This window comes from Herpailurus yagouaroundi, unplaced genomic scaffold (genome assembly GCF_014898765.1).
Source record: "Herpailurus yagouaroundi ecotype Mexico unplaced genomic scaffold, PumYag 139, whole genome shotgun sequence".
Taxonomy (NCBI): Eukaryota; Metazoa; Chordata; class Mammalia; order Carnivora; family Felidae; genus Herpailurus; species Herpailurus yagouaroundi.
Genome location: NW_024412394.1, coordinates 69,909,790 through 69,936,952, shown reverse-complemented (window position 1 = coordinate 69,936,952; position 27,163 = coordinate 69,909,790). Strand labels below are relative to the sequence as shown.

Here is a 27,163-nt window from a genome sequence, read left to right as displayed (position 1 = left end):
AAAATAAATTGTGGTTTAAAAAAAAAAAAAAAACCTTCCATGTAGTGAAACATGTTGTAGATACTCTTGCTAATAAAGTAGGCTAATTAATAGAAATTTACCATAAATACCAATTTTCATGGAGATGATGCCATTAAATACACTTAACACTAAAACTATATTGGACATAAGTCAGTCTTCCTTGGACAATTCAGAAGACCCTTTAAATTTTTACATGAATTAATGAATAAGCATTGGGAGAGTTAGGAAGATAGGACACCACACGGCCATCTGGTTATTGGCTCTTTCCTGTATTTGTGTTCTACAAATTTACGATATTTGGGACAAGCCTAATGGCCACATGGGAAGAAGCATTTCCAAAGGCTAGTGTTGGCGTGTGTGAAAGCAAGCCCATCCAAAATGGGAGAGGGAAGAAAAAATAAAAGTGAAATCATCTTTGTCAATTCTGAATCTTGGGAGCTACTCTTAAAAACGATTAGAGTGATTAAAAATTTCACTAAACACTGGGGCGCCTGGGTGGCGCAGTTGGTTAAGCGTCCGACTTCAGCCAGGTCACGATCTCGCGGTCCGTGAGTTTGAGCCCCGCGCCGGGCTCTGGGCTGATGGCTCAGAGCCTGAAGCCTGTTTCCGATTCTGTGTCTCCCTCTCTCTCTGCCCCTCCCCCGTTCATGCTCTGTCTCTCTCTGTCCCAAAAATAAAATTAAAAAAAATGTTGAAAAAGAATTTCACTAAACATTAATCATCTCTGAGCCAATGACCTCATACCTAAGATTGGTGGCTCACTGACTAATGAGGATGGAAATCCATTATCCAGCTAACTTCTAACTACCACCTGAAAAAAAGACCAAGTTTGCAACAAAAAAGTCACATAATTTTATCAAAGCAATCAATCTCAATTCTAACCATATGTTTTCTTTTTTTTTTTTTTTTTTACAAAGAGCACTACCTAGAGAAAAAAATGCATTTGTTTTCTTATATGCTAAATATTTAAACAGCTATGATAAAGCAACTATTGTTTTATGCTTGCTGGGTAAAGAAAGGCAATAAAAATGTTCTAATTAATTATATAAGTCTGATCTTGAACTTACTTTTTAGAAAAGAATTAGAATATTACCTGCAAAAATTGAGAATATTAAAAGTAAAATATATTTTTTACTGAAGTATGATTAACATGTAGTGTCATATTAGTTTCGTGTGTACAATACAATGATTCAACAACTCTGTACATTGCTCTGTGCTCATCACATTAAGTGTGCTCTTAAAAAGGAAAATATTTTTAGGTAAATGTTGCCATGTCTATATACTGCTTTGTTTCCTGTGATGTGAAGATATGTGGATCTTCATGACAGTGACTTAAATATTTTATCCTCCTTGATAATTTGCAATTTTCTTAATCTTGTCATTATTGAGTTATTGAACCTCATGAAAACAATTTTTCTTTTCTGGTAATGGTATCTCTTCAAAGTTCTATATTTTAAGTACAGAGAAAATCTCTCCGTATAGGTTTCTGAATATTTCGCAGTTCTGGTCACGTATTTCATGATCTCGTTTGCTTAAATTTCTTCACATATTTACTTGCAAAAGGGACACCAATGGGGAGCTAGGACTGCGTGGACCAGAACTTTGCCTCCCTTTAGATAACACACATTTGTGATGTAAATTCAGATTTCCAGATTAAACTATATTCATCTACTGAGTTTCATTACAATTTCAAATTACTGTTAATTCATTTCCAAATGACTTTCAACAATTAGTAATCTTTATATCCCAGACTTCCTTTTCTTCATTATCTCTATGAAATAGTTAGCAACCTATAATAAACTCAGGAAGCTGCTATTTAAAGGAGACTTCTACTGAACTCATTTGTAAAATGAAAAATGTTTATGTAAAACAATAAGTTTCAAATAGGACAGACTTTTTGTGAAACATTTTTTTCTTATCAACTTCCAGCCCAAAGTGGAATTTTTTTCACCTATTTTTATCAAGGGCTCCAAATATAGAGTGGAATATATATTCTTTCTTGGTGTATCAGCCAGTGTTTTTTGCAGCTATAAGACCCAAAAGGAAGAGCTGAAAAGATTGTTTGTATTAAAAATATTTAAAAAACAAAACTAAAAGAGGGAGGGGGGTATAATTCAAGTACAAAGTATGTTTAAGTCCCTCCTTAAATTCTGGAAAATTTTTGGCATTACCCAGAGGAAATGAGAAAGACGTGCTTGTACTTTGTTTACATTGTACTTGGTGACAGAATCAATTCAGGATCACTCCATTGTATACCCACTATACACAAAGGGGGATGATAACCAAATAGCAAAGCAGCACGCAAAGACCGTATAATAGAAAGAGAAAGTACACCATGGGAGACAGTATATTTACAAGCCTATAGGAGAGAAAAAGAGTATAATAGGAGGTGAAGAAATTATTTCTCTGTCTATCAAAAAGCATAAAGTTCCTGATGCTTTGGAAATAAACAAAGCATGAACCAAGAATTCTTGGGAAAGTTCATCCTTCAGTTCAGACAAGATACTACATCATGACTTGCTTGGATTTGCTCCAAAATAACCCATTATGATTCTATGCTATAAGCGCACTTTCAAGAATAGTTTTGTAAGAAAAAGACTAAGAAAATCTGATAGGCCTATGTGTAAATAATATGTATGCATTTAATCAGTCATTAAACCCTTCCCACAAAGAAATCTCAAGGCTCAGATAGATGGCTTTCCCCGTGAATTCTTCCAAACATTTAAATAACACCACTTGTGTATAAATTCTTCCAGGAAACAGAAAAAGAGGAAATATTCTCTAACTTGTTGTATTAAGCCAACAAAACTAAGATACAAAACCTGATAAGAACATTATAAAAAAGGAAAATTATAAGCCAGATTCTCTCACAGAGATGTGAAAATTCTAATCGAAATATTAGCAGATCAAATCTAACACACATAGAAGTGATAATACATGATCAAGTTAAGTTTATTCCAAGATTTCAGGGATAGTTTAACATTTAAAATGTCAATAGTAATTCACCACATTTTAGGAATATGGGAGAAAATTCATATGATCATGTCACCACATGCAGGAAGATCATTTACCAAAACTCAATACCCATTCATGTTTTTAAAAAACTTGCAGCAAAATAAGAATACAAGGAAACCTCTGTAATCTAAGAAATAATAATAAAATAATGGTCATCAAGCATATTAATACTGAAGTATTTAAAGTTTGCCCACTAAGACTGGAAACGAGACAAAGATACCCCCCACATTACCAATTCAGTGTGTAAAAAATCTGGTTTAATTCTATGTACAACAAAATTAGAAATTAACTTTATAAAATAACACCATTTAGAATATCATAAAATACCTAGGAATAAAGCTGATGAAATATAAGATCTTTAATCTTATTAAAGATGATCTAAATAAATGGAGATCAAAATGAGAATTTAGATCTAAATAAAAATAAAAACTGTATTTATTAACTAGAAGACTTAATTTGTAAAAATGACAATTCTGCCAAATTTATCTGTAGAGTCAATATAATACCATCTGAAGTACCAGAACTGTATGCATATATAGAGGATGACTCTAGAATTTCTATGGAAATGAGGGGGGGAGGAGCTAAGAAGCCAGCACAATCCTTGAAGAATAAAACAAAGCTGGAAGACTTAAACTACCAGATATTAAGACTTCTAACTCTACAGAAATTAAGACAGAGATACAAAAGATGTAGAAAATTACAATACTGTATCATTTCTTTTGAATAAAGCTTAAGAACAGACACAACTAACAGAGATAGCATTCAGAATAGTGGTCATCCTTGGGTAATCACAGAGATCCCAGGAAACTAGGAGGACCAATAATGTTCTACTTTCTTGACTTGATACTGCTTATATGCTGTGCTCAGTGTGTGAACATTCATCAAGCTGTGCATTTATAATGTGCCCCCTTTTCTAGACGTATGTTGTACATCAATTAAAATTTTATTAAAACCATAAAAAAGAATTCTTCTTATATAACAGTCATCACCGTAAATAGAGGTAGATCTTTTCTTTTCAGCTCTTTATCAACCATGCTGCTAGGAGTTATTAGTCACAGCAGTGCTATATTTTTCAAAGAAGTTAGCCATTATCTCTAGACCTTTCACAAGTCACTTTATGGCATCCTAAATCATTCCCAAGCAGTGTTACTACTTTTCTATAATCCTGTACCTCTTAACTGAGATGCCACTTTCCAGAACTGGTGTTCTATGTTCATATCATATTGAGAATTTTACAGATGATTCTGTGATATAGATCAGAATTTTCCTTGTTGAAATGGAGATTTTTTTTTCCCCCTAGCATCTTGGCTTTACTGGTACCTTTTTTTGGCTTCTTCTCCATAGGTAATGATGAGGCAGTAGCTGATACCAACAGGCGTGTGGGTGGAGCTCTAGCAAGGAAGAGTGCTCTTAAAAACAGATTGAATGATGCCATTAAGCGACTGCAAGCCACGGAGAGAGGTAAGGATCACAGACAAGAACTTAAGCTTCATCTGTTTATTCACTGGGATTAAAATAAAGCTTTGAAGAAGGAATACATGATTCCTTATCAGTCTTTTTATAAATAAATATTGTTTTCTGATGACAAAAGAAACTATGTTCATCACACACACACACACACACACACACACACACACACACACACACTGAGAATTATAAAAGCTATAATCATACCATCTAGGGGTGACCATTAAATTTGAGAGCATTTTCCTCCTATCTTGTGTGTGTGCGCACACACGTGCATGTGTGTTTTAATGGGATCATGCTGCTTATACTGTTTGGTAACCTACTTTCTTGTGGACATCATTCTTCATTAATAAGCATGCCCTAATCTGATTACTGGGTTTCTCTGGCCCTAATTGTTATATGCCGTGTCATTCTTATGGTACAAGTAGGGAGACCAACAAGCCAAAGAGAGACACAAGAGCACTCATTTTGCCCAGTCTGGGACTACAGTGGCATCTTAAGAAGATGGGCTTGGGACCAGATGTGCCTTCCCTGGCATAGTGAAAGTTAACAGATGCTGCTGGATGAGAGTATTTTACTACATGGAGCAAATCCAACTATTGTACCAGAGTGCACCAAAACCCCAGCCAGGGGGGTATCTTCCATCGAGAATCCCTGTCATCAGCACCATTAGAGCTATGACATACTAGCCACTGGGCTGTGTTTTATGTACATTCTGTCATGTGGGAAAATACCACCATTGTCTTCAGATGAATGTGAACCCTGAGGCTTGTCAAGGTTTGGGAACTTGCTCCAAAAGGCACAGCTCCAAAAGGAAGCAGACCCAGAATTCAAACCTACATCCGTCAGAGTTCAGATCATGTGAGGTCGAATTAAATATTTCTCCACTTAAACAAAAAGAAAGCCTCAACCTCACCTGAGTGATTTTGATTACAAAAGTAATACATGATTATTATAGAAAAATGAGAAAATACAAATAAGAAAAAAAAGCACAAAAGAAGAAAAACCTTTTATAATCTCGTTACCTAGGAAAAAACACTTTGCTGTAAACTTACATTATTTTTATTTTAAATATATAACTTTAATGAAAATAGAATGCCACTCTATATACTATTTGGAAACTTGCTTTTGTTATTTAAAAATAAGTTTCCTTACTAATTTACTTCTGTACTAGAGCATCATTTTTATGGTAAAAGGTGCTCCACACAGAAGAAAGTGATATTTACAATGCATTTCAGACATAAACATACTATGACTTAAAATCTCATATGTGTTTTCTGTGGCTTTCTTGCAATGCCTCTAACCTGAAGAGATACTAATTACTTTTTTTAATCTACTTCTAATTTGAAAATGTTTTCAGTGAGCTACATGATTTTAATAAGACTCTAGAGTCTTTCAAGCTCATTTTTTAATGCTACTTAACAACTTTCTTCTGCATCTAACTTACACTATAATTAACAGACATTTAAAGGTCTTTGTGCAGCTTAAAAACCCAAAAGCTCAGGTCTGTTTTATCCCAGTGATTAAATGGATGGTAATGTTCCCAACCAATGTCCTGCTTCTCTGCAAAGTGAATGTCCCTGTGCTCTGTGTGAAGGTGATGCTCAGCAGCGCCTGGGTCAGTCAAGGCTGATCACGGAGGAAGCTAACAAGACCACAGTGGAAGTCCAGCAGGCAGCCGCCCCGATGGCTCACAATCTGACCAGCTGGTCGCAAAATCTGCAGAATTTTGACTCTTCTGCTTACAACACTGCAGTGGCCTCTGCCAGAGATGCAGGTATCATGGTTTGCATCCAGTTGAGGAACTGGCCATTAAGTGCAACACATCCGTTCGTTAAGAAGGCAGTTTGTTTCATTTGGGTTTTAGATTGGAATATTGTAGAAGTTAGCTTAGGAAAAAAGAAAAACTTTTGCTCAGTTCATCTATCAATATATGTATGTGTGTGCATAGGAGATATATATATTTCACACAAATAGACACTAGATAGATGGGTTAAGAATCATTGTTTTTCCGAATGAAGTAACGGCAGCACTGATATTTATCAATGTAAGTTTGATCCTTTGGGGAAGAACGTCAATCACAAAATACTGGTTTGCATTTTAGAAAAATATTTACTAAACCGCCTTGCTTTTTCCTTACCTGAGTAAAGCAAGTTATTACCAACAAGTACTGACTATGGCGAAACATAACGGAAGGTTCCCATTAAGAAGAACCATTTGGGGGCGCCTGGGTGGCTCAGTGGGTTGAGTGTCTCAGATTTCAGCTCAGGTCAACAGTTCTTGAGTTTGGAGCCCGAGGCGGGTCTGTGCTGACAGCTCAGAGCCTGGAGCCTGCTTTGGATTCTGTGTCTCCCTCTCTCTGCCCCTTCCCCAGCGCTCTCTCTCTCTCTCTCTCTCTCCCTCTCTCTCAAAAATAAACATAGGGGCGCCCAGGTGGCTCAGTCGGTTGAGCATCTGACTTCAGCTCAGGTCATGATCTCGCAGTTCATGAGTTCGAGCCCTGCATTGGGCTCTGTGCTGACAGCTCAGAGCCTGGAGCCTGCTTCAGATTCTGTGTCTCCCTCTCTCTGCCCCTTCCCCACTCATGCACTGTCTCTCTCTGTCTCTCAAAAATGAATAAACGTTAAAAAAATTTTTTTAATAAATAAACATTAAGAAGAACCATCTGTTAGCCAGCTTGAATACAGATTTATAGCAATGGTAATGAAATATTCTGATATCTCCCTAATTTGTTTAGTTACCCATAGATTAAAATCACATATTACTACATTTATTCTATCTCTTCTGCCTCTTAAATATCAATGTCTTTGTCATGACTAGAACTTTCGGTTCCCCAGCATGGCTTTGCAGAACATAATACCTTCACTTCCATCTGAGTTAAGAAACAACTTTACTAATCCACATATGAGCCGCCTGTCACTAGAAATTTTATTCCAGGTCACAAATATCCATTCCCATAACAGGAAGATAACTCTTTTATGTTCATCTTTTAAGTATATATCTGTGAATTTCTCCATGTAACCCCTCACTTAATTACTTTTAGAACTTGATCGCTAAAAGATTTGCCTACATGACATCCAACATTTGCATTTATAAAGATAGGGCCAAAGGAATATTTACTAAATCTGTGTTAAGTTTTTTTCCTCCTTCTTCAGTCCAATCCATGATTCCAGTAATCCAGAACTAGCATTAACTGAAATTGTTTCAGGCCTCCGTGTTTTCCTCAAACAGCATCTTGTGGTTCAAAGCAAAGTAAATGAAAGAGCATATCACAGTATAAGAGACCTTATAAAGACTCTAATAAAAGATGACTCCCTTTCTCTGACAAAATTGAGGACAGGGAAACCCTGTTTTACATACATTTCCATACTCAAAATTTAATGTACTACAATAAATATACTTTATTACCTGTAATTTTTAAAGACTATTATACCACAAAATGGCTATTGTAGTCAGTAATCCAAACAACAAATATTTACCTCTGTATTAATCAATACGATAATGTAAGTAAATTGCTATTATTTTACTTAATATGATAAAGATATTAATTGATATCATATTAATTATTATCATATTAATTATTAATTAATTGATTAATTATTATCATACTGATAATATGATATATTATTTACTTAATATGATAGAGAAGCACCTTACTTCCCAAATAGAGAAAAGAAACATCCTTGGTCCTCACTGACATATTCTCCTGAATCTGAATGTAGTTTGGTTCTAGTAAGAAGCTCACTCTTTTCCAGCTCTTAATGCTCAATGACCATGGCCCTGCTCTTAGCTGGCAAACACCCAAAAGATGTTCATTCTCTAGTACAGTGGTTCTCAAACTTTCATATGCTTCAGAATCACCTGGTCCTCACTCCCAGGGTTTCTAATTCAGCAGGTTTGCGTTGGAGCCAAAGAATTTGCATTTCTAACAGGTTCCTTGATGATGCCGATGCTGCTGGTCTGGGGAGCACACACTGAGAACCACTGGTCGAGTTCATGAAACCTTAGGGAAAGTTGTGTTTTAGGCTTCTCTCATCAAGCTGTATGCATATAATTTGTTCTCTTTTCGATGTGTATGTCATTCCTTAAAAAATAAATAAATAAATAACCTACACAGTTAGTGTGATGTCCTTGTACCATCCCTCTTCTGGGCCCATAGACTCGGAAGACTCAATTTATCATTATTATTATTATTATTGATGATTAATTATTTTAACCACTGTTTTAGTGAAATCACTATATAGAATAATCTTGCCCACCCTCACCTTGGCACGACTGCCACTTTTCTGGGTGCTACCTTGTTCCTTCCATCTAGCTCCACTTCCTCTTGGACCAGTGCAGCGGCAGTGTGATGTGTGATCAGGCATCCTGGGGGATAGCCTCTTCCACCTCCTTGTGCCCAGCATTCCTTGCGACCTGTTGTATCAGTTCAATTAGAAATGCAAGCAGAGGGGCGCCTGGGTGGCTCAGTCAGTTAAGTGTCCGACTCTTGATCTCATAGTTCATGGGTCCAACTCCTGCGCTGGGCTCGGGCTGGTAGCGCAGAACCTGCTTGGGATTCTCTCCCTCTCTCTCTGCCCCTCCCCTGCTCAGGTGCACACACACTCTCTCTCTCTCAAATAAATAAGTGAACTTAAAAAAAGAAAAAGAGATACAAGCAGAACCTGTGCTGTATAGCGTGCTGTATAGTGAAAGGAACACCTGTATATTTGTCATGGATCCTGCCCTTTAGAAATGCACGTTATAGGGGCGCCCGGGTGGCTCAGTCAGTTAAGCGTCCGACTTCGGCTCAGGTCATGATCTCGCAGTTTGTGAGTTCGAGCCCCGCATCGGGCTCTGTGCTGACAGCTCAGAGCCTGGAGCCTGCTTCAGATTCTGTCTCCCTTTCTCTCTGTCCCTCCCCCGCTCACACTCTGTCTGTCTCTCCCAAAACTAAATAAGCATTAAAAAAAAAAACTTAGAAATATAAGTTATAAGTCAGCCTACTTTCCATATAATTTTTAGACCGATATATGTTATAAATGCCACAAAGTAGTAATCGCTTATGCGCTGGGCTTAACTATTCGTTTTGCAGGATTGCAAATAATTTCTTATAGTTCTAACAGAGGTAACCATGTGTTTGTTGTCTCTTCACCTGATACCTTAAATATAGTTAATATTGGTTGATATAGTTGAGCTATTTCCTCAAGTGGTTAATTTTTATTAACTGCAGTAAGAAATTTGACAGAGGTTGTCCCTCAGCTCCTGGATCAGCTTCGCACCGTAGAACAGAAGCGGCCTGCAAGCAACGTTTCTGCCAGCATCCAGAGGATCCGGGAGCTTATTGCTCAGACCAGAAGCGTCGCCAGCAAGGTAACAGTGAAAGGCATCTTTGTCAGTCAGTCGGGGATAGTGAGAACATGAAACTGAACTGCCAGTCTCAAGGCAGCTTCCAGAGCCCAGAAACTTCCTACTGTATTGCCCAGCTCAGTAGTTCTAAGCTGCATCTGGATCTGTTCATTTGAATTGCATGAGGAGCTTTAAAAACTAAACCAATTCCTGGTCCCAACCTCAGAGCAATGCATCAGGCTCTCTAGAGGATGGGCTCAGCACCTGTATTTTTCAAAAACTTCCCAGTGATTCTTATGTGTAGCCAAGATTAAGGGCCACAGAGTTAACTAGTCAACAAAGCTCATAGAGCAAAAGAAATCGAGTGAAACCAACCCCAATAGAAGACTCAATGTATTATTGTTACTATTATTAATTATTTTAACAGCCGTCTTACTGCAATCACTGTATAGAAAAATCTTGCCCATCTACCTCTGCAAGGAATTCTCAGGTACAACACTGATGATATGAAGCCTTTACTGACCTCCCCCCACAGGCTTCCCTGGGGAATCACAGACCACATAAACTGGACAATCGCAACGAAGACCCTGCCCCGAGATGCTTGCACAGAGGCAAAGAGGCAGCATCCTAATTAGAGCTGGTGTTGGAAGGCACATGCCCTGACATGGCCGTCAGCATTTTCAGTGTGGCAAGCGGGGCTTTTTTTTTGGCCCTCTTTCTCATTTGTGCTTTATTAATGTATAGACCAGTATCATTTTTACAGCCAAATTATATGGTTTTATTTTCTCAATTGAGAATTGGCCTGATCAGACCATTGGCCCCTAAGTGCTGACAGAAAGGAGTACTGGAAATCAATTATTTTGTAATAGAGGAGATTAGTTTTGGTCAATATATCCAACTTTTGAATGATATATGATAATTGGTCCCACCCCACAAATCGCCTTTTTTAGGTTCCTTGGAGAACCTTTGAAGAAAAGGTGATGGTGAAGAAATGGCATTTCCAAAGCTAGGTTTCTGTGATGGCTTTCTGGTAATTTTGTTTAAATGGGGAAGAAGTTGGGGGCCTTAATCACCTAAAACCATTTTCTAAAGAGGCTTGGCAATGCCTTGGGGAGCCCAGTTGGCTCTTCAAAGTGAGACAATTTCTGTGCAGACGTATTTCCTTCTCAGACTCAATTTTGACAAAAAAAAATTTAATCCCATAAACTGATTGTTTATCAAGATGGTTGATTTGTATTCAACTAGCAACATAGGACAGCTGTACTGCAAGCACTTGGGAATATCATCTTGAACTTATTGAACATCACTATTAACCAAATCAATATTAAATAATGGATATAAATACATCTAATTATTCAGAAATATTTGTATGACATGGTTATAAAAAGTCCATCCACTTCTGAATACTCAGAAAATCACCCTGAACCAGTTCAGCTTTTCCTATTGGGCCTCTCCGTAGATTTCATCTACTGAATTATTCTTTGTTGTGATGCCTTTCTGAGGATCGTTATAAGAAATATCTTAACGAACTCATTATTACAGGAATGATAATGATAGAGCTGGGAGCTCAAAGTACTTTAGAGATATTATCTTATTTCATTCAGCAAAATTTTTGTCCTCACTTTACAGTTGAAGAGACTGCAGGTTAAGTGACTTGCTCGTGATTACATAGCTAGTAAGTGGCAGAGCTAGGTTTCAAGATCCCATTTGAGACTTCAAATCTGGGGGCTCCTGGGTGGCTTAGTCGGTTAAGCGTCCGACTTCGGCTCAGGTCACAATCTCGCGGTCCGTGAGTTCGAGCCCCGCGTTGGGCTCTGTGCTGACTGCTCAGAGCCTGGAGCCTGTTTCAGATTCTGTGTCTCCCTCTCTCTCTGACCCTCCCCCGTTCATGCTCTCTCTCTGTCTCAAAAATAAATAAACGTTAAAAAAAAAAAATTAAAAAAAAAAAAGACTTCAAATCTGGGTGTAGACCCCTCCCAACTGTCCAGATGTGATCAAGTATGTTCCTCTTATGAAGCCCCTGAGGAGAAAGTCTTAGCCATGTTGGTACCCAAGATTAATTATACTTCTCCTGATCAATTAATTGTTAATGTTATGGGCCTTGCGAACAGCATAACTGACCAGGTATCCCATCAAGCTCTTTAGTTCACCCCAACCAAGTATGTAGTTCATTGTGGAAGTCGTATTTATTCTCGCCTTGGATCTGCTTTGTCACTTTCTTTGGCTCCCTTCCCTTCACCCCACTTTAAATTTAAACAACTATATTATAATCTGCCTCAACTCCTTTCTCCCACAAGGTGAGGACATAAGGGAACAAGGGCCAGGAGGGGAGTAGGGCTCAGAGAGCCCATAGGAGCTGAGGGGAGCCTGTTGGGAACCATGAGAGAGAGCTGTGCCTATTTTTGCAGGGTATTTTTTTTTTCCTTCAACATTTTTATTTATTTTTGGGACAGAGAGAGACAGAGCATGAACGGGGGAGGGGCAGAGAGAGAGGGAGACACAGAATCGGAAACAGGCTCCAGGCTCCGAGCCACCAGCCCAGAGCCCGACGCGGGGCTCGAACTCCGGGACCGCGAGATCGTGACCTGGCTGAAGTCGGACGCTCAACCGACTGCGCCACCCAGGCGCCCCTCTGCAGGGTATTTTTAACAGAATAATTGTGTAACTCCAGATCCAAGTCTCCATGATGTTCGATGGCCAGTCAGCAGTGGAGGTACACCCCAAAACCAGTATGGATGACTTAAAGACCTTCACGTCCCTGAGCCTGTACATGAAGCCTCCTCCCGTGAAGCAGCCAGAACTGGCGGGGGCTGCAGACCGGTTTATCCTGTACCTCGGAAGCAAACACGTAAGAGCACGACGTCTTAAAAGAGAGAACACAGTTAAAAGGAAAGATAGGTGCTCTTCTCTTGCCTTCAAACCAAAACTACCTATGCAAACAAATTGAATTCCCATTCTGGTGACTCACAAAATAGAGCTCACTCTAATGCCAAGACTCGAGTAGTGATTTAAAGACAAGGAATTCCTTCCCTCTGTGGGGTATTTCGGGGGCTGCTTCATTACCAGCTCCACACTGCTAACTGAACGCAGCATTTCAAAGACTTTCCCAACACAGAGGCCTGCCGTGTTTGATGCTGCACCTGCTCGAAGATGCACAGCAATAGGTATTGGCAGGCTGCGTTTTGTCCCTGGGTTAACCAGACACGATTAGCACACTCCCGGAAGGCATCAAATGTCCACAGGCCTGCAGTTGCCTGCTTGTCTGTCCAGGATGCCCTCGGACAAACACAGGGGGGCAGCAGACTCATGTAGCCACAGGAGGCTGGAAAGGAAGAGGCACCGGCCAACCTAGCAGCAACCTTGTAATAACTCAGGCCAGACGTGCCTTGTATACAGCCAAGCATTTGAACTGCTGACTGTCCTTTAAAGAAATGAAAACAAAATATGATATTCCTTCATACGAATTTTACTTACGTGACTTCTTGATGTTGCAGGCCAAAAAAGAATACATGGGTCTTGCAATCAAAAATGATAACCTGGTGTACATTTACAATTTGGGAACTAAGGATGTGGAGATTCCCCTGGACTCCAAACCCGTCAGTTCTTGGCCTGCTTACTTCAGCATTGTCAAGATTGAAAGGTAAAGTGAAGCCACAGCCCAGGGCTTACATGCAAATTTCATTAAGAAATCTATCGAACGTGCACGAACACAACGTGTGTGGAAAACAAAAGATTAGGGAAACAATAGTCATTGTTTCTAAATAGCAATCAATATTAGAAGTTTTTGTCTTTTTTCCTCTTTCTATTGGTTGTTGACATTCTGTAAATGCATATGCATGTGACAAAATCAAATCACCAATTCTGCGATGAGGGAACATTAGCATTTTGATATTCAAAAAAACATATTTTCTACAAACGATCTGGCTAATAAAATGTGAAATTCTTTTACAGGGTAGGAAAACACGGAAAGGTGTTTTTGACAGTCCCAAGTCTAAGTAGCACTGCAGAGGAAAAGTTTATTAAAAAGGGAGAATTCGCAGGAGATGACTCCTTGCTGGATCTGGACCCCGAGGACACCGTGTTTTATGTTGGTGGAGTGCCTCCAAACTTCAAGGTAAGCTAGCCAGCTATATTTGGAGTTATTAACAATCTATAATGATTGTTTTTAAAAATTCATAAAGTGGGGGTAGGCTGGAAATCTTGATACTTCTTTTTTTTTTTTTTTTTTTTGATGTTTCAAGTTGTTGTTTAAATTCTAGTTAACATATAGTGTAATATTAGTCTCAGGAGTAGAAGTCAGTGATTCATCCCTTACGTATAACACCCAGTGCTCCTCCCAGCAAGTGCCCTCCTTAATACCCATCATCCGTCTAGCCCATCCCCCCACCTGGAAGTCTTGATATTTTAAGAAAGAACTTAGCTCAATGGGTGGTAAAATTCTGATCTAGAAATCTGTTATATAAATCTGGTCTCTACTACCCATATTTTCATAGCGTCAAATCCTTTCAAACTATAGATAGCTAACATTCATTTCATTCTGATAACAGGCGTATATGATTAATATTACCCCCACCCACTACTACAGAGTGTGTGTACTTTGTGGATTTGTACCTAGCCTTCAGGTTCACAGATCACAGGTTCAACTCAGTTATCTCAACAAATAGAGACATGAAATAAAATGCTTGAGATGAGGGAAGGGATGGAACTAGGGGGGCGGGAGATATGAGATCTGGCAAAGGGAAGAAAAATCAAAGGCCCAGCCAGATAGGGAGTTGACGTAGGATTTCAATTCCAGGGCTACGACATACTGGTTATAGACACATTACCGAACATCTCCAAGAATTACTTTCCTTCTGTTTGTATCAGAACAGGAATATCTACCTCACAGAGCTGCTGTAAGAATTGATTTTGGTCATGAATTCACTGCTCAGTGTGTGACTGATACGTAGTATATACTCAGCAAATCCCATCCTCTCTGTTAAGATATGCACAGCTGAGGGGTGCCTGGGTGGCTCAGTCAGTTGAGCGTCCAACTTCAGCTTAGGTCGTGATCTCGCGGTTCGTGGGTTCGAACCCCTTGTCAGGCTCTGTGCTGACAGCTCAGAGCCTGGAGCCTGCTTCAGATTCCGTGTCTCCCTCTCTCTCTGTCCCTCCCCGCTCACTGTCTGTCTCTCTCTGTCTCTCAAAAATGAATAAACATTAAAAAAATTAAAATGAAAAAAATAAAAAAGATATGCACAACTGAAAAATCACTGTTTATCTAAATTATTGGCACAGAGTAGACACAGGTACGGAAAGATATTTTATCAATGGGTTGTTCCCCTTGACCTGCTGTTTCATTACCTGTTCTGTATCGTCTGCGTGACATATGATCACAGGGTAGTTGATTTGCTTTGTCTTGCACAGCTCCCTGCAAGCTTAAACCTGCCTGGCTTCGTCGGCTGCCTGGAATTGGCCACTTTGAATAATGATGTGATCAGCTTGTACAACTTCAAGCGCATCTATAACATGGATCCCTCCAAGTCAGTGCCCTGTGCCAGGTAAGAAAGTGTTAAGTGTACTGAAGCCTTTGATTGCCACATGAGGGCAGCAAGTGAGACAAACATGGAACAATATCCAGGTTCTCAATGTTTTCTTTGGGGAAACTAGTTTTGAAACTGCGTAATAGTCATGCCCACAAAAATCATTTCAGTTCTTCCCTACCACCGAGGAGCATGCACAATTATGAAAAGTCATAAACAATTTGTTTGCAGCTTTGATTTAGGATTCCAGAGACTGGAATTTCACTAGAAACTTCTGTTGTCTTAGCACATAGGGTGGAAAAGAAATCCATTGAAAACAATTCATGTAGGATAAAGATGTGATATATATTCATCTATAGATGTGTATATAATGGAATATGATCCAGCCATAAAAAAGAATGAGATCTTAACATTTGCCACAAAGTGGATGGAGCTAGAGTATATTATACTAAGCAAAATGAGGAGCACCTGGGTGGCTCAGTGGATTAAGCATACAACTCGTGATTTAGGCTCAGGTCATGATCTCAGGGTTCACGAGACTGAGCCCTGCATCAGGCTCTGCACTGATAGGCTCTCTTCCCCTCTCTGCCCCTCCCCCACTCACACACTGTCTTTCTCTCTCTCTCTCTCTCTCTCTCTCTCTCTCAAAATAAATAAACTTAAAAAAGAAAGAAAGAAAACAGGTGAGCATAGGGGAATGGAAAGAAAAATAAAATAAGCTAAAAACAGAAAGGGAGGCAAACCAGAAAACAGACTCTTAACTATAGAGAACAAATTGAGGGTTGCTGGAGGATAGTGGGTGGGGGAATGGGCTAAATGGGTGTTGGGCATTAAGGAGGGTACTTGTGATGAGCACTGGGTGTTACGTGTAAGTGATGAATCACTAAATTCTACTCCTGAAGCTAAAAATATAAAAAAAATAAAATGATTCATTTAACTTACCTATAAATACTTCTCTATGTCTCCCATGCAAACGTCGGGACTTCATTTATTTTTTTCAGGTTTTTTACTTAAATTCCAGTTAGTTAACATACAGTGTAATATCAGTCTCAGGTGTAGAATTTAGTGATTCATCACTCACATACAACATCGAGCACTCATCACAATAAGCGCCCTCCTTAATCCCTCTCATGCCCCATTTAACCCATCCCCCTGCCCACCTCCCCTCCAGCAATGCTCAGTTTGTTCTCTATAGTTTTTTTTTTTAATTTTTTTTAACGTTTATTTATTTTTGAGACAGAGAGAGACAGAGCATGAACGGGGAAGGATCAGAGAGAGAGGGAGACACAGAATCTGAAACAGGCTCCAGGCTCTGAGCGGTCAGCACAGAGCCCAACGCGGGGCTCGAGCTCACGGACCGAGAGATCATGACCTGAGCCGAAGTCGGCCGCTTAACCGACTGAGCCACCCAGGCGCCCCTGTTCTCTATAGTTAAGAGTCTCTTTTCTGGCTTGCTTCTCTCTTTCTCCCCTACTCTCCTCCCCCCGCCCATGTTCATCTGTTTTATGTCTTAAATTCCACATTTTTAAATACTGTAAGACCCATGGAAGATGTCATGACAATGGGTTCAAAGGGCCACACCTGAAAAGCGTAATACAAATGGTCGTGTTCCTCTGATCCTTGCGTTTTTATTTCAGAGATAAACTGGCCTTCACTCAGAGTCGGGCTGCCAGCTATTTCTTCGATGGCTCCAGTTATGCCGTGGTGAGGGATATCACAAGGAGAGGGAAGTTCGGTCAGGTGACTCGCTTTGACATAGAAGTTCGAACGCCAGCTGATAACGGTCTCGTGCTCCTGATGGTCAATGGGGTGAGAAAAATAAAAGTCCTTTATCTTCTCCTTTATTGCCTTTACTTTCTGCTCTGTATATTCCTAGGAACCTGCCCAGGTTGAGTGTGTCATGCCACCAAGCTGAAGGTTTAGTTTAGAAAGTAAAATTGGATTTCTTTTTCTTTAGGGAAGTGATGCCAGAAGTAAGTAAAAGCAGCCCTGAGATGCATTTCCGTGCACTACATTTGGGGTTGTATATTAAATATAGCCCCCTTTAATAAACTGGGGGATTTTGCAGAAAATCAGCACCAAGATCCAGGTGAATAGTGTGTCTGCAGAAGTTTAGCACTGACTTTACATTATATGCCTTAATCAATAAAAGAAAATAAATAAAATTGCATGCTTACTATAAATATATAGCATTTCTTTATTAACGATATACATGAAAGTATGTAATGATGTATGTTATTAATGATTATTATTAATAATAATCCATATTATTGTGGATATATATTCAAAATGAGGAATAAAGACAGTTTATATAAAGATAAAATAGTGAATGAAAATAAACACAATTTTAAAATTGTGTTTTAAAAAGATGAAATAAAATAAAATTGTGTTCTGTTTGTTAATGATACAAATATTATTGTTAATGGCAGTGTTAATAAAAACAATATAATTAGATATGCTTATGTATTTTTGAAAGTCTCATTAATTCTTTGAGATAGAGTGACTCAAAAGTCTTGTCCTAAGTCCAATTTATTTCAATACTAAGTTTAATTGGATGTCAAAACTGAACAAGATACCTCAAAAATAAAAATATAAGATGTGTGTCATTGGCTATGCTTACTAAATCATGATACCATTTTTGAATCTCCTTCACTAATTGGCAAAAGCTGTCTTTGAATTTGGCTGGTACATTTCCATCTTTCCTGATGCCAATTCTTGCTAGCTAATCAGATCTTGCATCATTTTGTAAACTCAAACCAAAGAGTTTAAGACTATTAAAATCTTTAATTGAAAGATTTGTAAACAAGTTAGAAATTTCTTTCTAAAACTATTTCAATAGTGCAGATATGAGAGTTTTTATAGGTGGTACACATATTGTTTTCATCAACAAATTCACTTAACAACAGAAAACTTGGGGGGCACCTGGGCGGTTCAGTCAATTAAACATCCAGTTCTTGATTTTGGCTCAGTCATGATCTCACGGTTTATGAGATCAAGCTCCTCATCAGGCTCCGAGCTGACAGCATGGAGCCTGCTTGATATTCTCTCTTGCTCTCTCTCTCTCTGCCCCTTCCTCACTCGCACTCTCTCACTCTCTCTCAAAATAAACAAATAAACCTAAAAAAATAGAAAAATTTCCAAATATGTTTTTTAAAAATCATCTCTTCCGAGTGCAACTTTCTTCAAAAATGTTACTTTCTCTTCAGAAATCTGTTGCATTCCTATATACTAACAGTGAAGCAGCAGAAAGAGAAATTAAGAAAACAATCTCATTTACAATTGAATCAAAAATAATAAAATATCTAGGAATAAACTTGACCAAAGAGGTGAACAACCTGTGCTCTAAAAACTGTAAAACATTTATGAAAGAAATTGAAGACAACACAATGAAATGGGAAGACGTTCCATGCTCCTGGATAGGAAGAACAAACATTGTTAAACTGTCTATACTGCTCAAAGCAATCTACATCTTTAATGTAATCCCTAGCAAAATACCAACAGCATTTTTCACAGAACTAGAACAATCCTAATATTTGTATGGAACCAGAAAATACCCTGAATAGCCAAAGCAATCTTGAAAAGGAAAAACGAACCTGGAGGCATCACAATTCCAGACTTCAAGTTATATTACAAAGCTGCATTGATCAAGATAGTATCCCACGATTATATGGTCAATCAATCTCAACAAAGGAGACATGAATATACAATGGGAATAAGACAGTCTCTCCAACAAATGATGTTGGGGAAACTGGACAGCTACATGCAAAAGAATGAAACTGGACCACTTTCTTTCACCATACACAAAAATAAACTCAAATTGGATTAATGACCTAAATGTGAGACCTGAAACCATAAAAATTCGAGAAGATAGCAAAAGTGGTAATGTCTCTGACATCCTCCATAGCAACATTTTTCTAAATGTGTTTTGTTTCCTGAGGCAAGGGAAATAAAAGCAAAAATAAACATTGGGACTACATTAACATAAAAAGCTTCTGCACAACAAAGGAAAAAATCAATAAAACTAAAAGGCAACCTATGGAATGGGAGAAGATATTTGCAAACGACAGATCTTATAAAGGGTTAGTATCCAAAATATGTAAAGAACTGATACAACTCAACACCTGAAAAACAAGTAATCTAATTAAAAAACAGGCAGAAGACACGAATAGACATTTCTCCAAAGATGACATCCAGATGGCCAAAAACACATGAAAAGATGCTCAATGTCACTCATCATCAGGGAAGTGCAAACCAAAACTACAGTGAGAAAAAAAAAAAAACTACAAAATATCACCTCCCACCCATCAGAATGACTAAAATTAAAAACACAAGAAACAATAAGTGTTGGCAAAGATGTGGAGAAAAAGGAATCCTATTTGGTGGGAATGCAAGCTGATGCAGCCACTGTGGAAAACAGTATGGAGGTTCCTCAAAAAAATTAAAAATAGAACTACCCTATTATCCAGTAATCACACTACTGGGTATTTACCCAAAAAATACAAAAACATGAATTCAAAGGGATATATGCACCCCTATGTTTATGGTAGCATTATTTACAATAGCCAGATTATGGAAGTGGCCCAAGTGTCCATCGAGAGGTGCATGGATAAAGATGTGGTTTATATATACAATGGAATAAAATTCAACCTTAAAAAAGAATGAAGGCTTGTCATTTGCAGCGACATGGATGGAGCTAGAGAGTATAATGCTAAGCAAAATAAGTTAGAGAAAGACAGATACCATATGATCTCATTCTTATGTGGAATTCAAGAAATAAAACAAATGAGCAAAGGAAAAAAGAGAGAGACAGAGAGAGAGAGAGAGAGAGAGAAACCAGGAAACAGACTCTTAACTATAAAGAACAAATTGAGAGAGGAGGTGGGTGGCAGGATGGGTGATGAGGATCAAGGAGTGCGCTTGTGATGAGCACTGAGTGATGTATAGAATTGTTGAATCACTATATTGTATGCCTGAAACAATATAATAGTGTTTGTTAACTACCCTGGAATTAAAATTAAAACTTCATAAATAACAAACATTTCCAAAAGCCACATTCTCATGCATTGTTATAATATTCCTCCCTTGAAATTACAGATAAAGTATTTTTTAAGTAACTAGTAAATTTCATACCACTGAAAGACATTTGTCATCAGAAATGAAGGTCAACACATCTAGAATAATTCATTTTATAAAGAAAATGATTTGCAAGAAGTAATCTGCAAACATCTGTGTCTCAAAAATATTTTCACATCACTGCATCCCCATAAAAAACCATTGTGGTTATTCTATTATTTAAGTCTTCTCACATGCAAATCCATGTACCAAGGCACACATAACCTGCAATAAACTGCAATAGGCTAAAAGCAAAGAAATGGGTGAGGGGCCACCGCCAGCCTTCAAGTGTAAATCTCTACTCTCAAAGCCTCACATACCCTGTGAAGTCCATGAAAATCTGTCCAAAGGACAAAATGAAGGTCCAGATCGATCCATGTATTAAATACTAAAAGTTAATTTTTTCCCTCTCTTTTAGAGTTTAAAATGAGCATAAACGGAATTTGAAATATTTTGTTTCTTTCCCCCAATGGATTGTTTTCCACATCCCAGAAGTATACAAACCCCACTCAGGAGATCACTTTCTGACAAATAGACACTTTACCATAATACCTTAATTTTCAAATCCATTCAATTCTTCTGTATATAAGCTTCCAAACCAAGAAAGCCTGACCAGTAAATTATATGAGTGATACAGAATTATTTTTAGGGCCCAAGTGCGTAATAATTTCATATTTGTTTACATAAATCCAGTGTTTCCAAATAATACAGAAATGTCCTTCTTTTTCTTATATCTGTATTTGCTGACAATTTTTTAAGATTTTTTACAGTAAACCTTGGGATTATTTTTCAGTATTACCAATTTTTCTCTTAAAATGCAATGCAATTACATTTGCTGGCCTGTTACAATTGCTGAAAGTTTCCAAGATTTTTAAAAAGTCAATGAGGTAAACTTAAATTTGCATTAACCTGTAAAGCGAGTAAGAAACAGGATATGGTTGTTTCAAATTATGTATAATATTAACTCTTTAGCATATTAACATGAGACATTACTGCTGATATGGATGGAGTTGCGATTTTAATTTCATGGTACGAATGTCATTAGACTTCCTTAGTTTTCAGTTTCAATGATAAATATTAGTGTTACTTCTCAAATTCAGCTAAATCTACACTTTTATAACAGCAGATGCCCACATCTTATTAACTTCTTTCTCTCCACAGAGTATGTTCTTCAGCTTGGAAATGCGCAACGGTTACCTACATGTGTTCTATGACTTTGGATTTAGCAACGGCCCTGTGCGTCTTGAGGACACGTTGAAGAAAGCTCAAATTAATGATGCCAAATACCATGAGGTACAATCATTGCAATCTGTGTTGTTTATTTTGTTTTGTTTGTACTTAGACCTATTGATCTAATCAGAGGATCAAATGACATAGGTGGGAAAGTAATTAAACCGAGCGCCTTCACATCTAAAGTTGTTTCGTCGAAGGGCCCCAACCACACAACTCCAGGGTGACATTTGCTTTAAAAGAGTGAATGTTTTTGTCATATCCATGTTTCTAATAAAAGAGTCACTGAAAGATTCATTTTAATTGCTTCATTGACCAAAAAGGCTCTTCTTAACGTTCAGTGTCTTGATTACAATGGCACCCCCATAGAATTCTTTTATACCTTTGTCGAAAATGCCAGAGTGTGGATGCAAAGGCCACTTTTAAATTTATCCTTTGAGCACTACTAAATGTAAAAAGAGTAGATAGTAAGCAAATAGAGAATTTCCTTGTAAACCATTTATCCAGAACTTAGAAAACACTAACACGGATTTCCTTATAAAGAGAGCCCACAAGGAATACTTACTCCTTAGTCTTGAAACAGTTATACAGTGTACTGATAATATACTTCATCTATTTTCATTAGCAACTACTCTAAATCTACAATTGAGTAAAATGTATAAAGACATATCTTTTAAGTTGAACCAAAATGCAGAGAGTAGGAGGTGGTATTTCTCTTTTCAGTTCAAAGTCCATGGCTTTCATGAGGATGGTTTACGATAGAGGAATTTTTTTTTTAATGTTTATTTATTTTTGAGACAGGGATTGACAGAGTATGAACGGGGGAGGGTCAGAGAGAGAGGGAGACACAGAATCTGAAACAGGCTCCAGGCTCTGAGCTGCCAGCACAGAGCCCGACGCGGGGCTCGAACTCACAGACTGCGAGATCATGCCCTGAGCCGAAGTCGGATGCTTAAGCGACTGAACCACCCAGGCGCCCCATACAATAGAGGAATATTTAAACTATTTCTCTGGCTAGCATTTTTGCAGATTCATTAAATCTTTTCACAATGTCATACACAAAAAAAAAAGGTACCCGGTAACATACACTTTAGGGTCCAAAAGGTAGCTGTTAATAGTTTTTTCCTGAATCCCCTCAAAGGGGCAAAAGACAACACCTGGTCTCATGACAAAAGTATTTTTTGATCTAGCTTCTTCTTCATATGGAAACCTTTCTCCAGAAAATGTGAATTTCTGGTTATTTAAGTAAGACTTCCATATCTGTAAGAAAGAAAAATCTATTCCCCATTTTGTGAACAAACAAGCATGAGAACATGGAATCCCAGCTGTTATAATCAGAATAATTAAAACATAGTAGTCTTCAAAAAGCTGATTATTTTTTAATGTTTTTATTTGTTTACTTAGAGAGAGCACACACATGAGCAGGGGGAGGGATAGAGAGAGGAGAGAGAGAGAATCCTAAGCAGGCCCCATGCCATCAGTGTGGAGCCCCAGCACAATCCCATGAACCATGAGATCACGACCTGACCGAAACCAAGAGTCAGACACTTGACATACTGAGCCACCCAGGCACCCCCAAAAAGTTCCTTATTAAATAATGATCAGGACCTACTATATATTATTCCTCCTAGATCTCAATCATTTACCACAATGATAAGAAAATGATTTTGGTGGTTGACAGACGACATGTCAAGAGCATGGACAATGAAAAGATGAAAATACCTTTTACAGACATATACATTGGAGGGGCTCCCCCAGAAATTTTACAATCCAGGTAAGGTGGGGTGTTTTTGTTAAGTAGTTATTGTTTCTAACAATGTACTGGGCTGAGTATTCAACATCCAGAAGAGGTCTAGTAAAACTTTTAAAGCACTCCCACTTGCTACTTCTACACACATGCACAGGCACATGCACACACATTCATGCACCCTCATGACCTTCTTAAATTAACATCTTCTAGATGTGATCTACAGGTTTCTTTAATTATTGTATTACTCTTACAACATAGTCTAAAGCAATATGTCTCATCTGCAGGAAGAAAGGCAGAGCATCTGTCCCTTTACTTTTGTTTTAGTCTTAAACCTCTTTGAACTCTCAAATAGCATCTGAGGATATGGAAATTTTTAAGCTTATCCAAGAGGTTATGAATCATGTATCATTACAATTTTATTCTCATGTATTTAAAAATTTAACTATCTCTTATTACAACCAAGTCATAGCATCAGACGCCCTTGAGACTGAGTGGCAACTTTAGAATATTCCAGTCCAATCATTCTCAATGCTGGCTCTCATTAGAATAACCTGGAGAACTTTTATGAACACTCTAGCTTGTGACCACTCTCCAGAAATTCTAATTGGTGTGGGATAAGGCCCCACCTCAAGCTTCCTTTACAAATTAGATACCCTCTTAGCCCCTTCAGCCATGCCACATGGGACTTTTAACCATTGTGGTTGCCATTATACATCCACTAATCTGTTAGTTAGTATGGTCCTCTATTCGTGATCTTGATGGAGCAAAATGTGTTAGGGCTATTACTCTTTAGTTTGGCCAGTGTTCATCTAAAATACATTGAAGCCATTGTAATTTGGTTAAAACTAACTTCATAGTCATTCAATATTTAATAATATGTTAGGTATTAGGATTACAGTGTTGATCAAAATGCCATCCCTGATCTCAATGATAAAGGATTTCTTACTAGCCTATTAATCCAAAGCCTAACATTCACTAAGACATTTCTCTAGCCTTAGCTGATTGCATTGCAAAATAGCCAAGAAGATGAGTTCATGACCCAAGTGGATTAATGGAAGACTGAATACCTGGGTTCAAATCCTAACTTACCTCTTGTGACATTAAAAAAAACAAAAACAAAAACAAAAACAAAAACAAAAACTTGATGTTTCTTGTGACATTAAAAAACAAAAACAAAAACTTGATGTTTCTTAGTTTCATTTAATAGGTTAAGCCATGTGAAGTTGCCAAGAGTTGACCATTTTTTACCTAAAATATGTCCATTTTTTACGGTTCAACCTATTAATCATCTACAAAAGGGATATAATAGCATTTCCTTCTATCTCAATGAATTTTTATAAATATGGAATGAGCTAATGTAAGTTAAAGGATCTTGAAAATTATAAAAAGGTAAACAAATTGGCTTGATGAAGAATAAAGCCATTCTATAAACAAAGATTAGATATTACTACGTGCTTATGGAAGAAGCCATGAGAATATGAACAATTAGAAAGCTATTAAAGTGAGTATAAATAAAATCAAATTTCTTATCCCACATGTGTAGGGTAACATCACCATCATCATCATCATCATATCAGTGAAGACTAATTTTCTTTTTCAGGACCCTCAAAGCACACCTTCCCCTAGATATCAACTTCAGAGGATGCATGAAGGGTTTCCAGTTCCAAAAGAAAGATTTCAATTTATTAGAGCAGACGGAAACCCTGGGAGTTGGTTATGGATGCCCAGAAGACTCTCTCGTAAGTACCAAGCAAAAGCTTTTTATTAAATAGACACACACACACACACACACACACATCTTTTTTAATAATGAAAAATAAACAGACACAAAACTTATCATTCTCAAAAGCTGAAAAAGCTCTTTTCAGCTTCTCTGTGATTGTAGGTACATCTTGGGCTCCTTTCTGCCACCAGCAAAAAGAAGAATCATTAAGCTAGAAAGGCTTGTGGGAATTCCTCTATGACTTGTCCATTTGCTTCAGTTTTCAATGGGCTTCCAAAGCCCAGAGAGGCTGTGTAGGCATCTTTTCTCACTCAGGGTGGAGGATGTGCAGAAGCTGAAACCCCATCACACAGAAGGATGGTTAGCATGTCTAAATTCCAGTATAATCCAGAAGTTAAAACATAAAATATTAATACTTCTCTGTTCTTGGATTGACTACAGAACACTTGAGCTCACCTTCTAAAGGTATTTCAAAAATAAAATAGGCAGAGGTTTAGTGACCCCAAGACCCAACTTATTTATCTCTGAAAAGGTCATCACCAACATATACACTAATGGGCATGGACTTTGGTGTGTGGAAAATTGACATTTTAAGCACTTGATAATTATCTCAAACCCTATATTCACTTTTTTTTTGGCCACACAGATATCTCGCAGGGCATATTTCAGTGGACAGAGTTTCATTGCTTCCATTCAGAAAATATCTTTCTTCGATGGCTTTGAAGGAGGTTTCAATTTCCGAACGTTACAGCCAAATGGGTTACTATTTTATTATGCCTCAGGGGTACGTATTTGTTTTTCCCTACAGGAACTTCCTTCTGATACTTGTTTTGTCTGTTAACAGTACTATTTATGCACGTTAAAAGTGAATTGCAATTCAAATTAATTTTGACTGACATGAACACGCATAGAATGCTGCATTTCAGACACTTTATAATTATATATAGTGCATATCAGAAGTTCTGAACCTAGGATTTATAGAGCCATCCCTCAGGAGCTTATGGAGAAAGTTCAGTGCGTCTATCGACCTAGGTCAGAAAAACTTAAGATTTTTTTAAAATTTATTTTCTCAAACTAAAATTTAGCATTTTCTTCAATTACAAATGTTGGCAACAAACCACAGTAGTATTTGCAGAACCTATTACTTTATCATTAATAGAAATAACAGGTATTTTCATTTCACATTATAGTTCTCACAGATATCTCAAAATGTCATTTTTGGCCATTGCTACTTTTAAATTACGGTAGTTATTAGATCTGCTGATAGATTTTATAATTTAATGCTTTAATAAAGAAGTGCATGTATTACTATATCACAGATTTATTGTTTTAATATTTTGAAACTGTATCACAATGTAATTGGTTTCCTTTGTATTCCTAGATGTTTTGTTTGATGCATTTTAAAATGTTATTTTTGAAGGGGCCTGTGTGTATCACCAAGCTGTCAAAAGAGTCCATAGCACAAAAAAATGTTAAAAAAAAAAAAACCTTTGTGTATATATACAATTATGCATGTGATTTAATTTATAAAATTAAATTCTTAGACTGGCTATAGAATACTTGAGCTCACATTCTCAAGTTATTATTTCAAAAATAAGATAAGCAGAGGTTTAGTGGCCTCACGACCCAAGTGATTTATCTCTGAAAAGGTCATCACCAACATATACACTGATGGAGCAGGTCACAATATAATTTATAAAAGCAGCTTTTACTTTTCATACTTATTTTTTTATATTGAATTGAATTTAAATCCCAAAGCACTTTGTAGGACCTCCCCCACACAACCTGCTTCACATTACCATGGCTAGTTAAATAACACTTTCTGTCCACAAAAAGTAGTTATGTTGAAGGCTGTCCCTTCAACTGTAGAGGCCAATGCCCACATAAGGGAAGAGAAGCAAGATTATCAATTTGCCAATATTTTAAACAATCAATAAGCCCATTCAGAAAAAGAAATGGTAACTTCTGCTCTTTTTTATTTCTCTTCTGCCTCTG

The 27,163-nt window shown here is 37.7% G+C and overlaps 1 protein-coding gene across 2 annotated transcripts in view; it reads left to right on the top strand.

The window, feature by feature from the left end:
* Positions 1-27,163, top strand: part of LAMA4 (laminin subunit alpha 4) — a 146,032-nt gene that overhangs the window by 97,535 nt on the left and 21,334 nt on the right. For both annotated transcript variants that reach the window (XM_040474418.1, XM_040474417.1), the window contains 12 exons: positions 4,381-4,497; positions 6,101-6,280; positions 9,716-9,855; positions 12,503-12,679; positions 13,326-13,471; positions 13,783-13,945; positions 15,238-15,371; positions 16,991-17,162; positions 21,627-21,758; positions 23,327-23,469; positions 25,046-25,184; positions 25,815-25,952. In XM_040474418.1, coding sequence (XP_040330352.1) covers positions 4,381-4,497; positions 6,101-6,280; positions 9,716-9,855; positions 12,503-12,679; positions 13,326-13,471; positions 13,783-13,945; positions 15,238-15,371; positions 16,991-17,162; positions 21,627-21,758; positions 23,327-23,469; positions 25,046-25,184; positions 25,815-25,952 — 1,781 coding nt within the window. The remainder of the gene's footprint in view (positions 1-4,380; positions 4,498-6,100; positions 6,281-9,715; positions 9,856-12,502; positions 12,680-13,325; positions 13,472-13,782; positions 13,946-15,237; positions 15,372-16,990; positions 17,163-21,626; positions 21,759-23,326; positions 23,470-25,045; positions 25,185-25,814; positions 25,953-27,163) is intronic.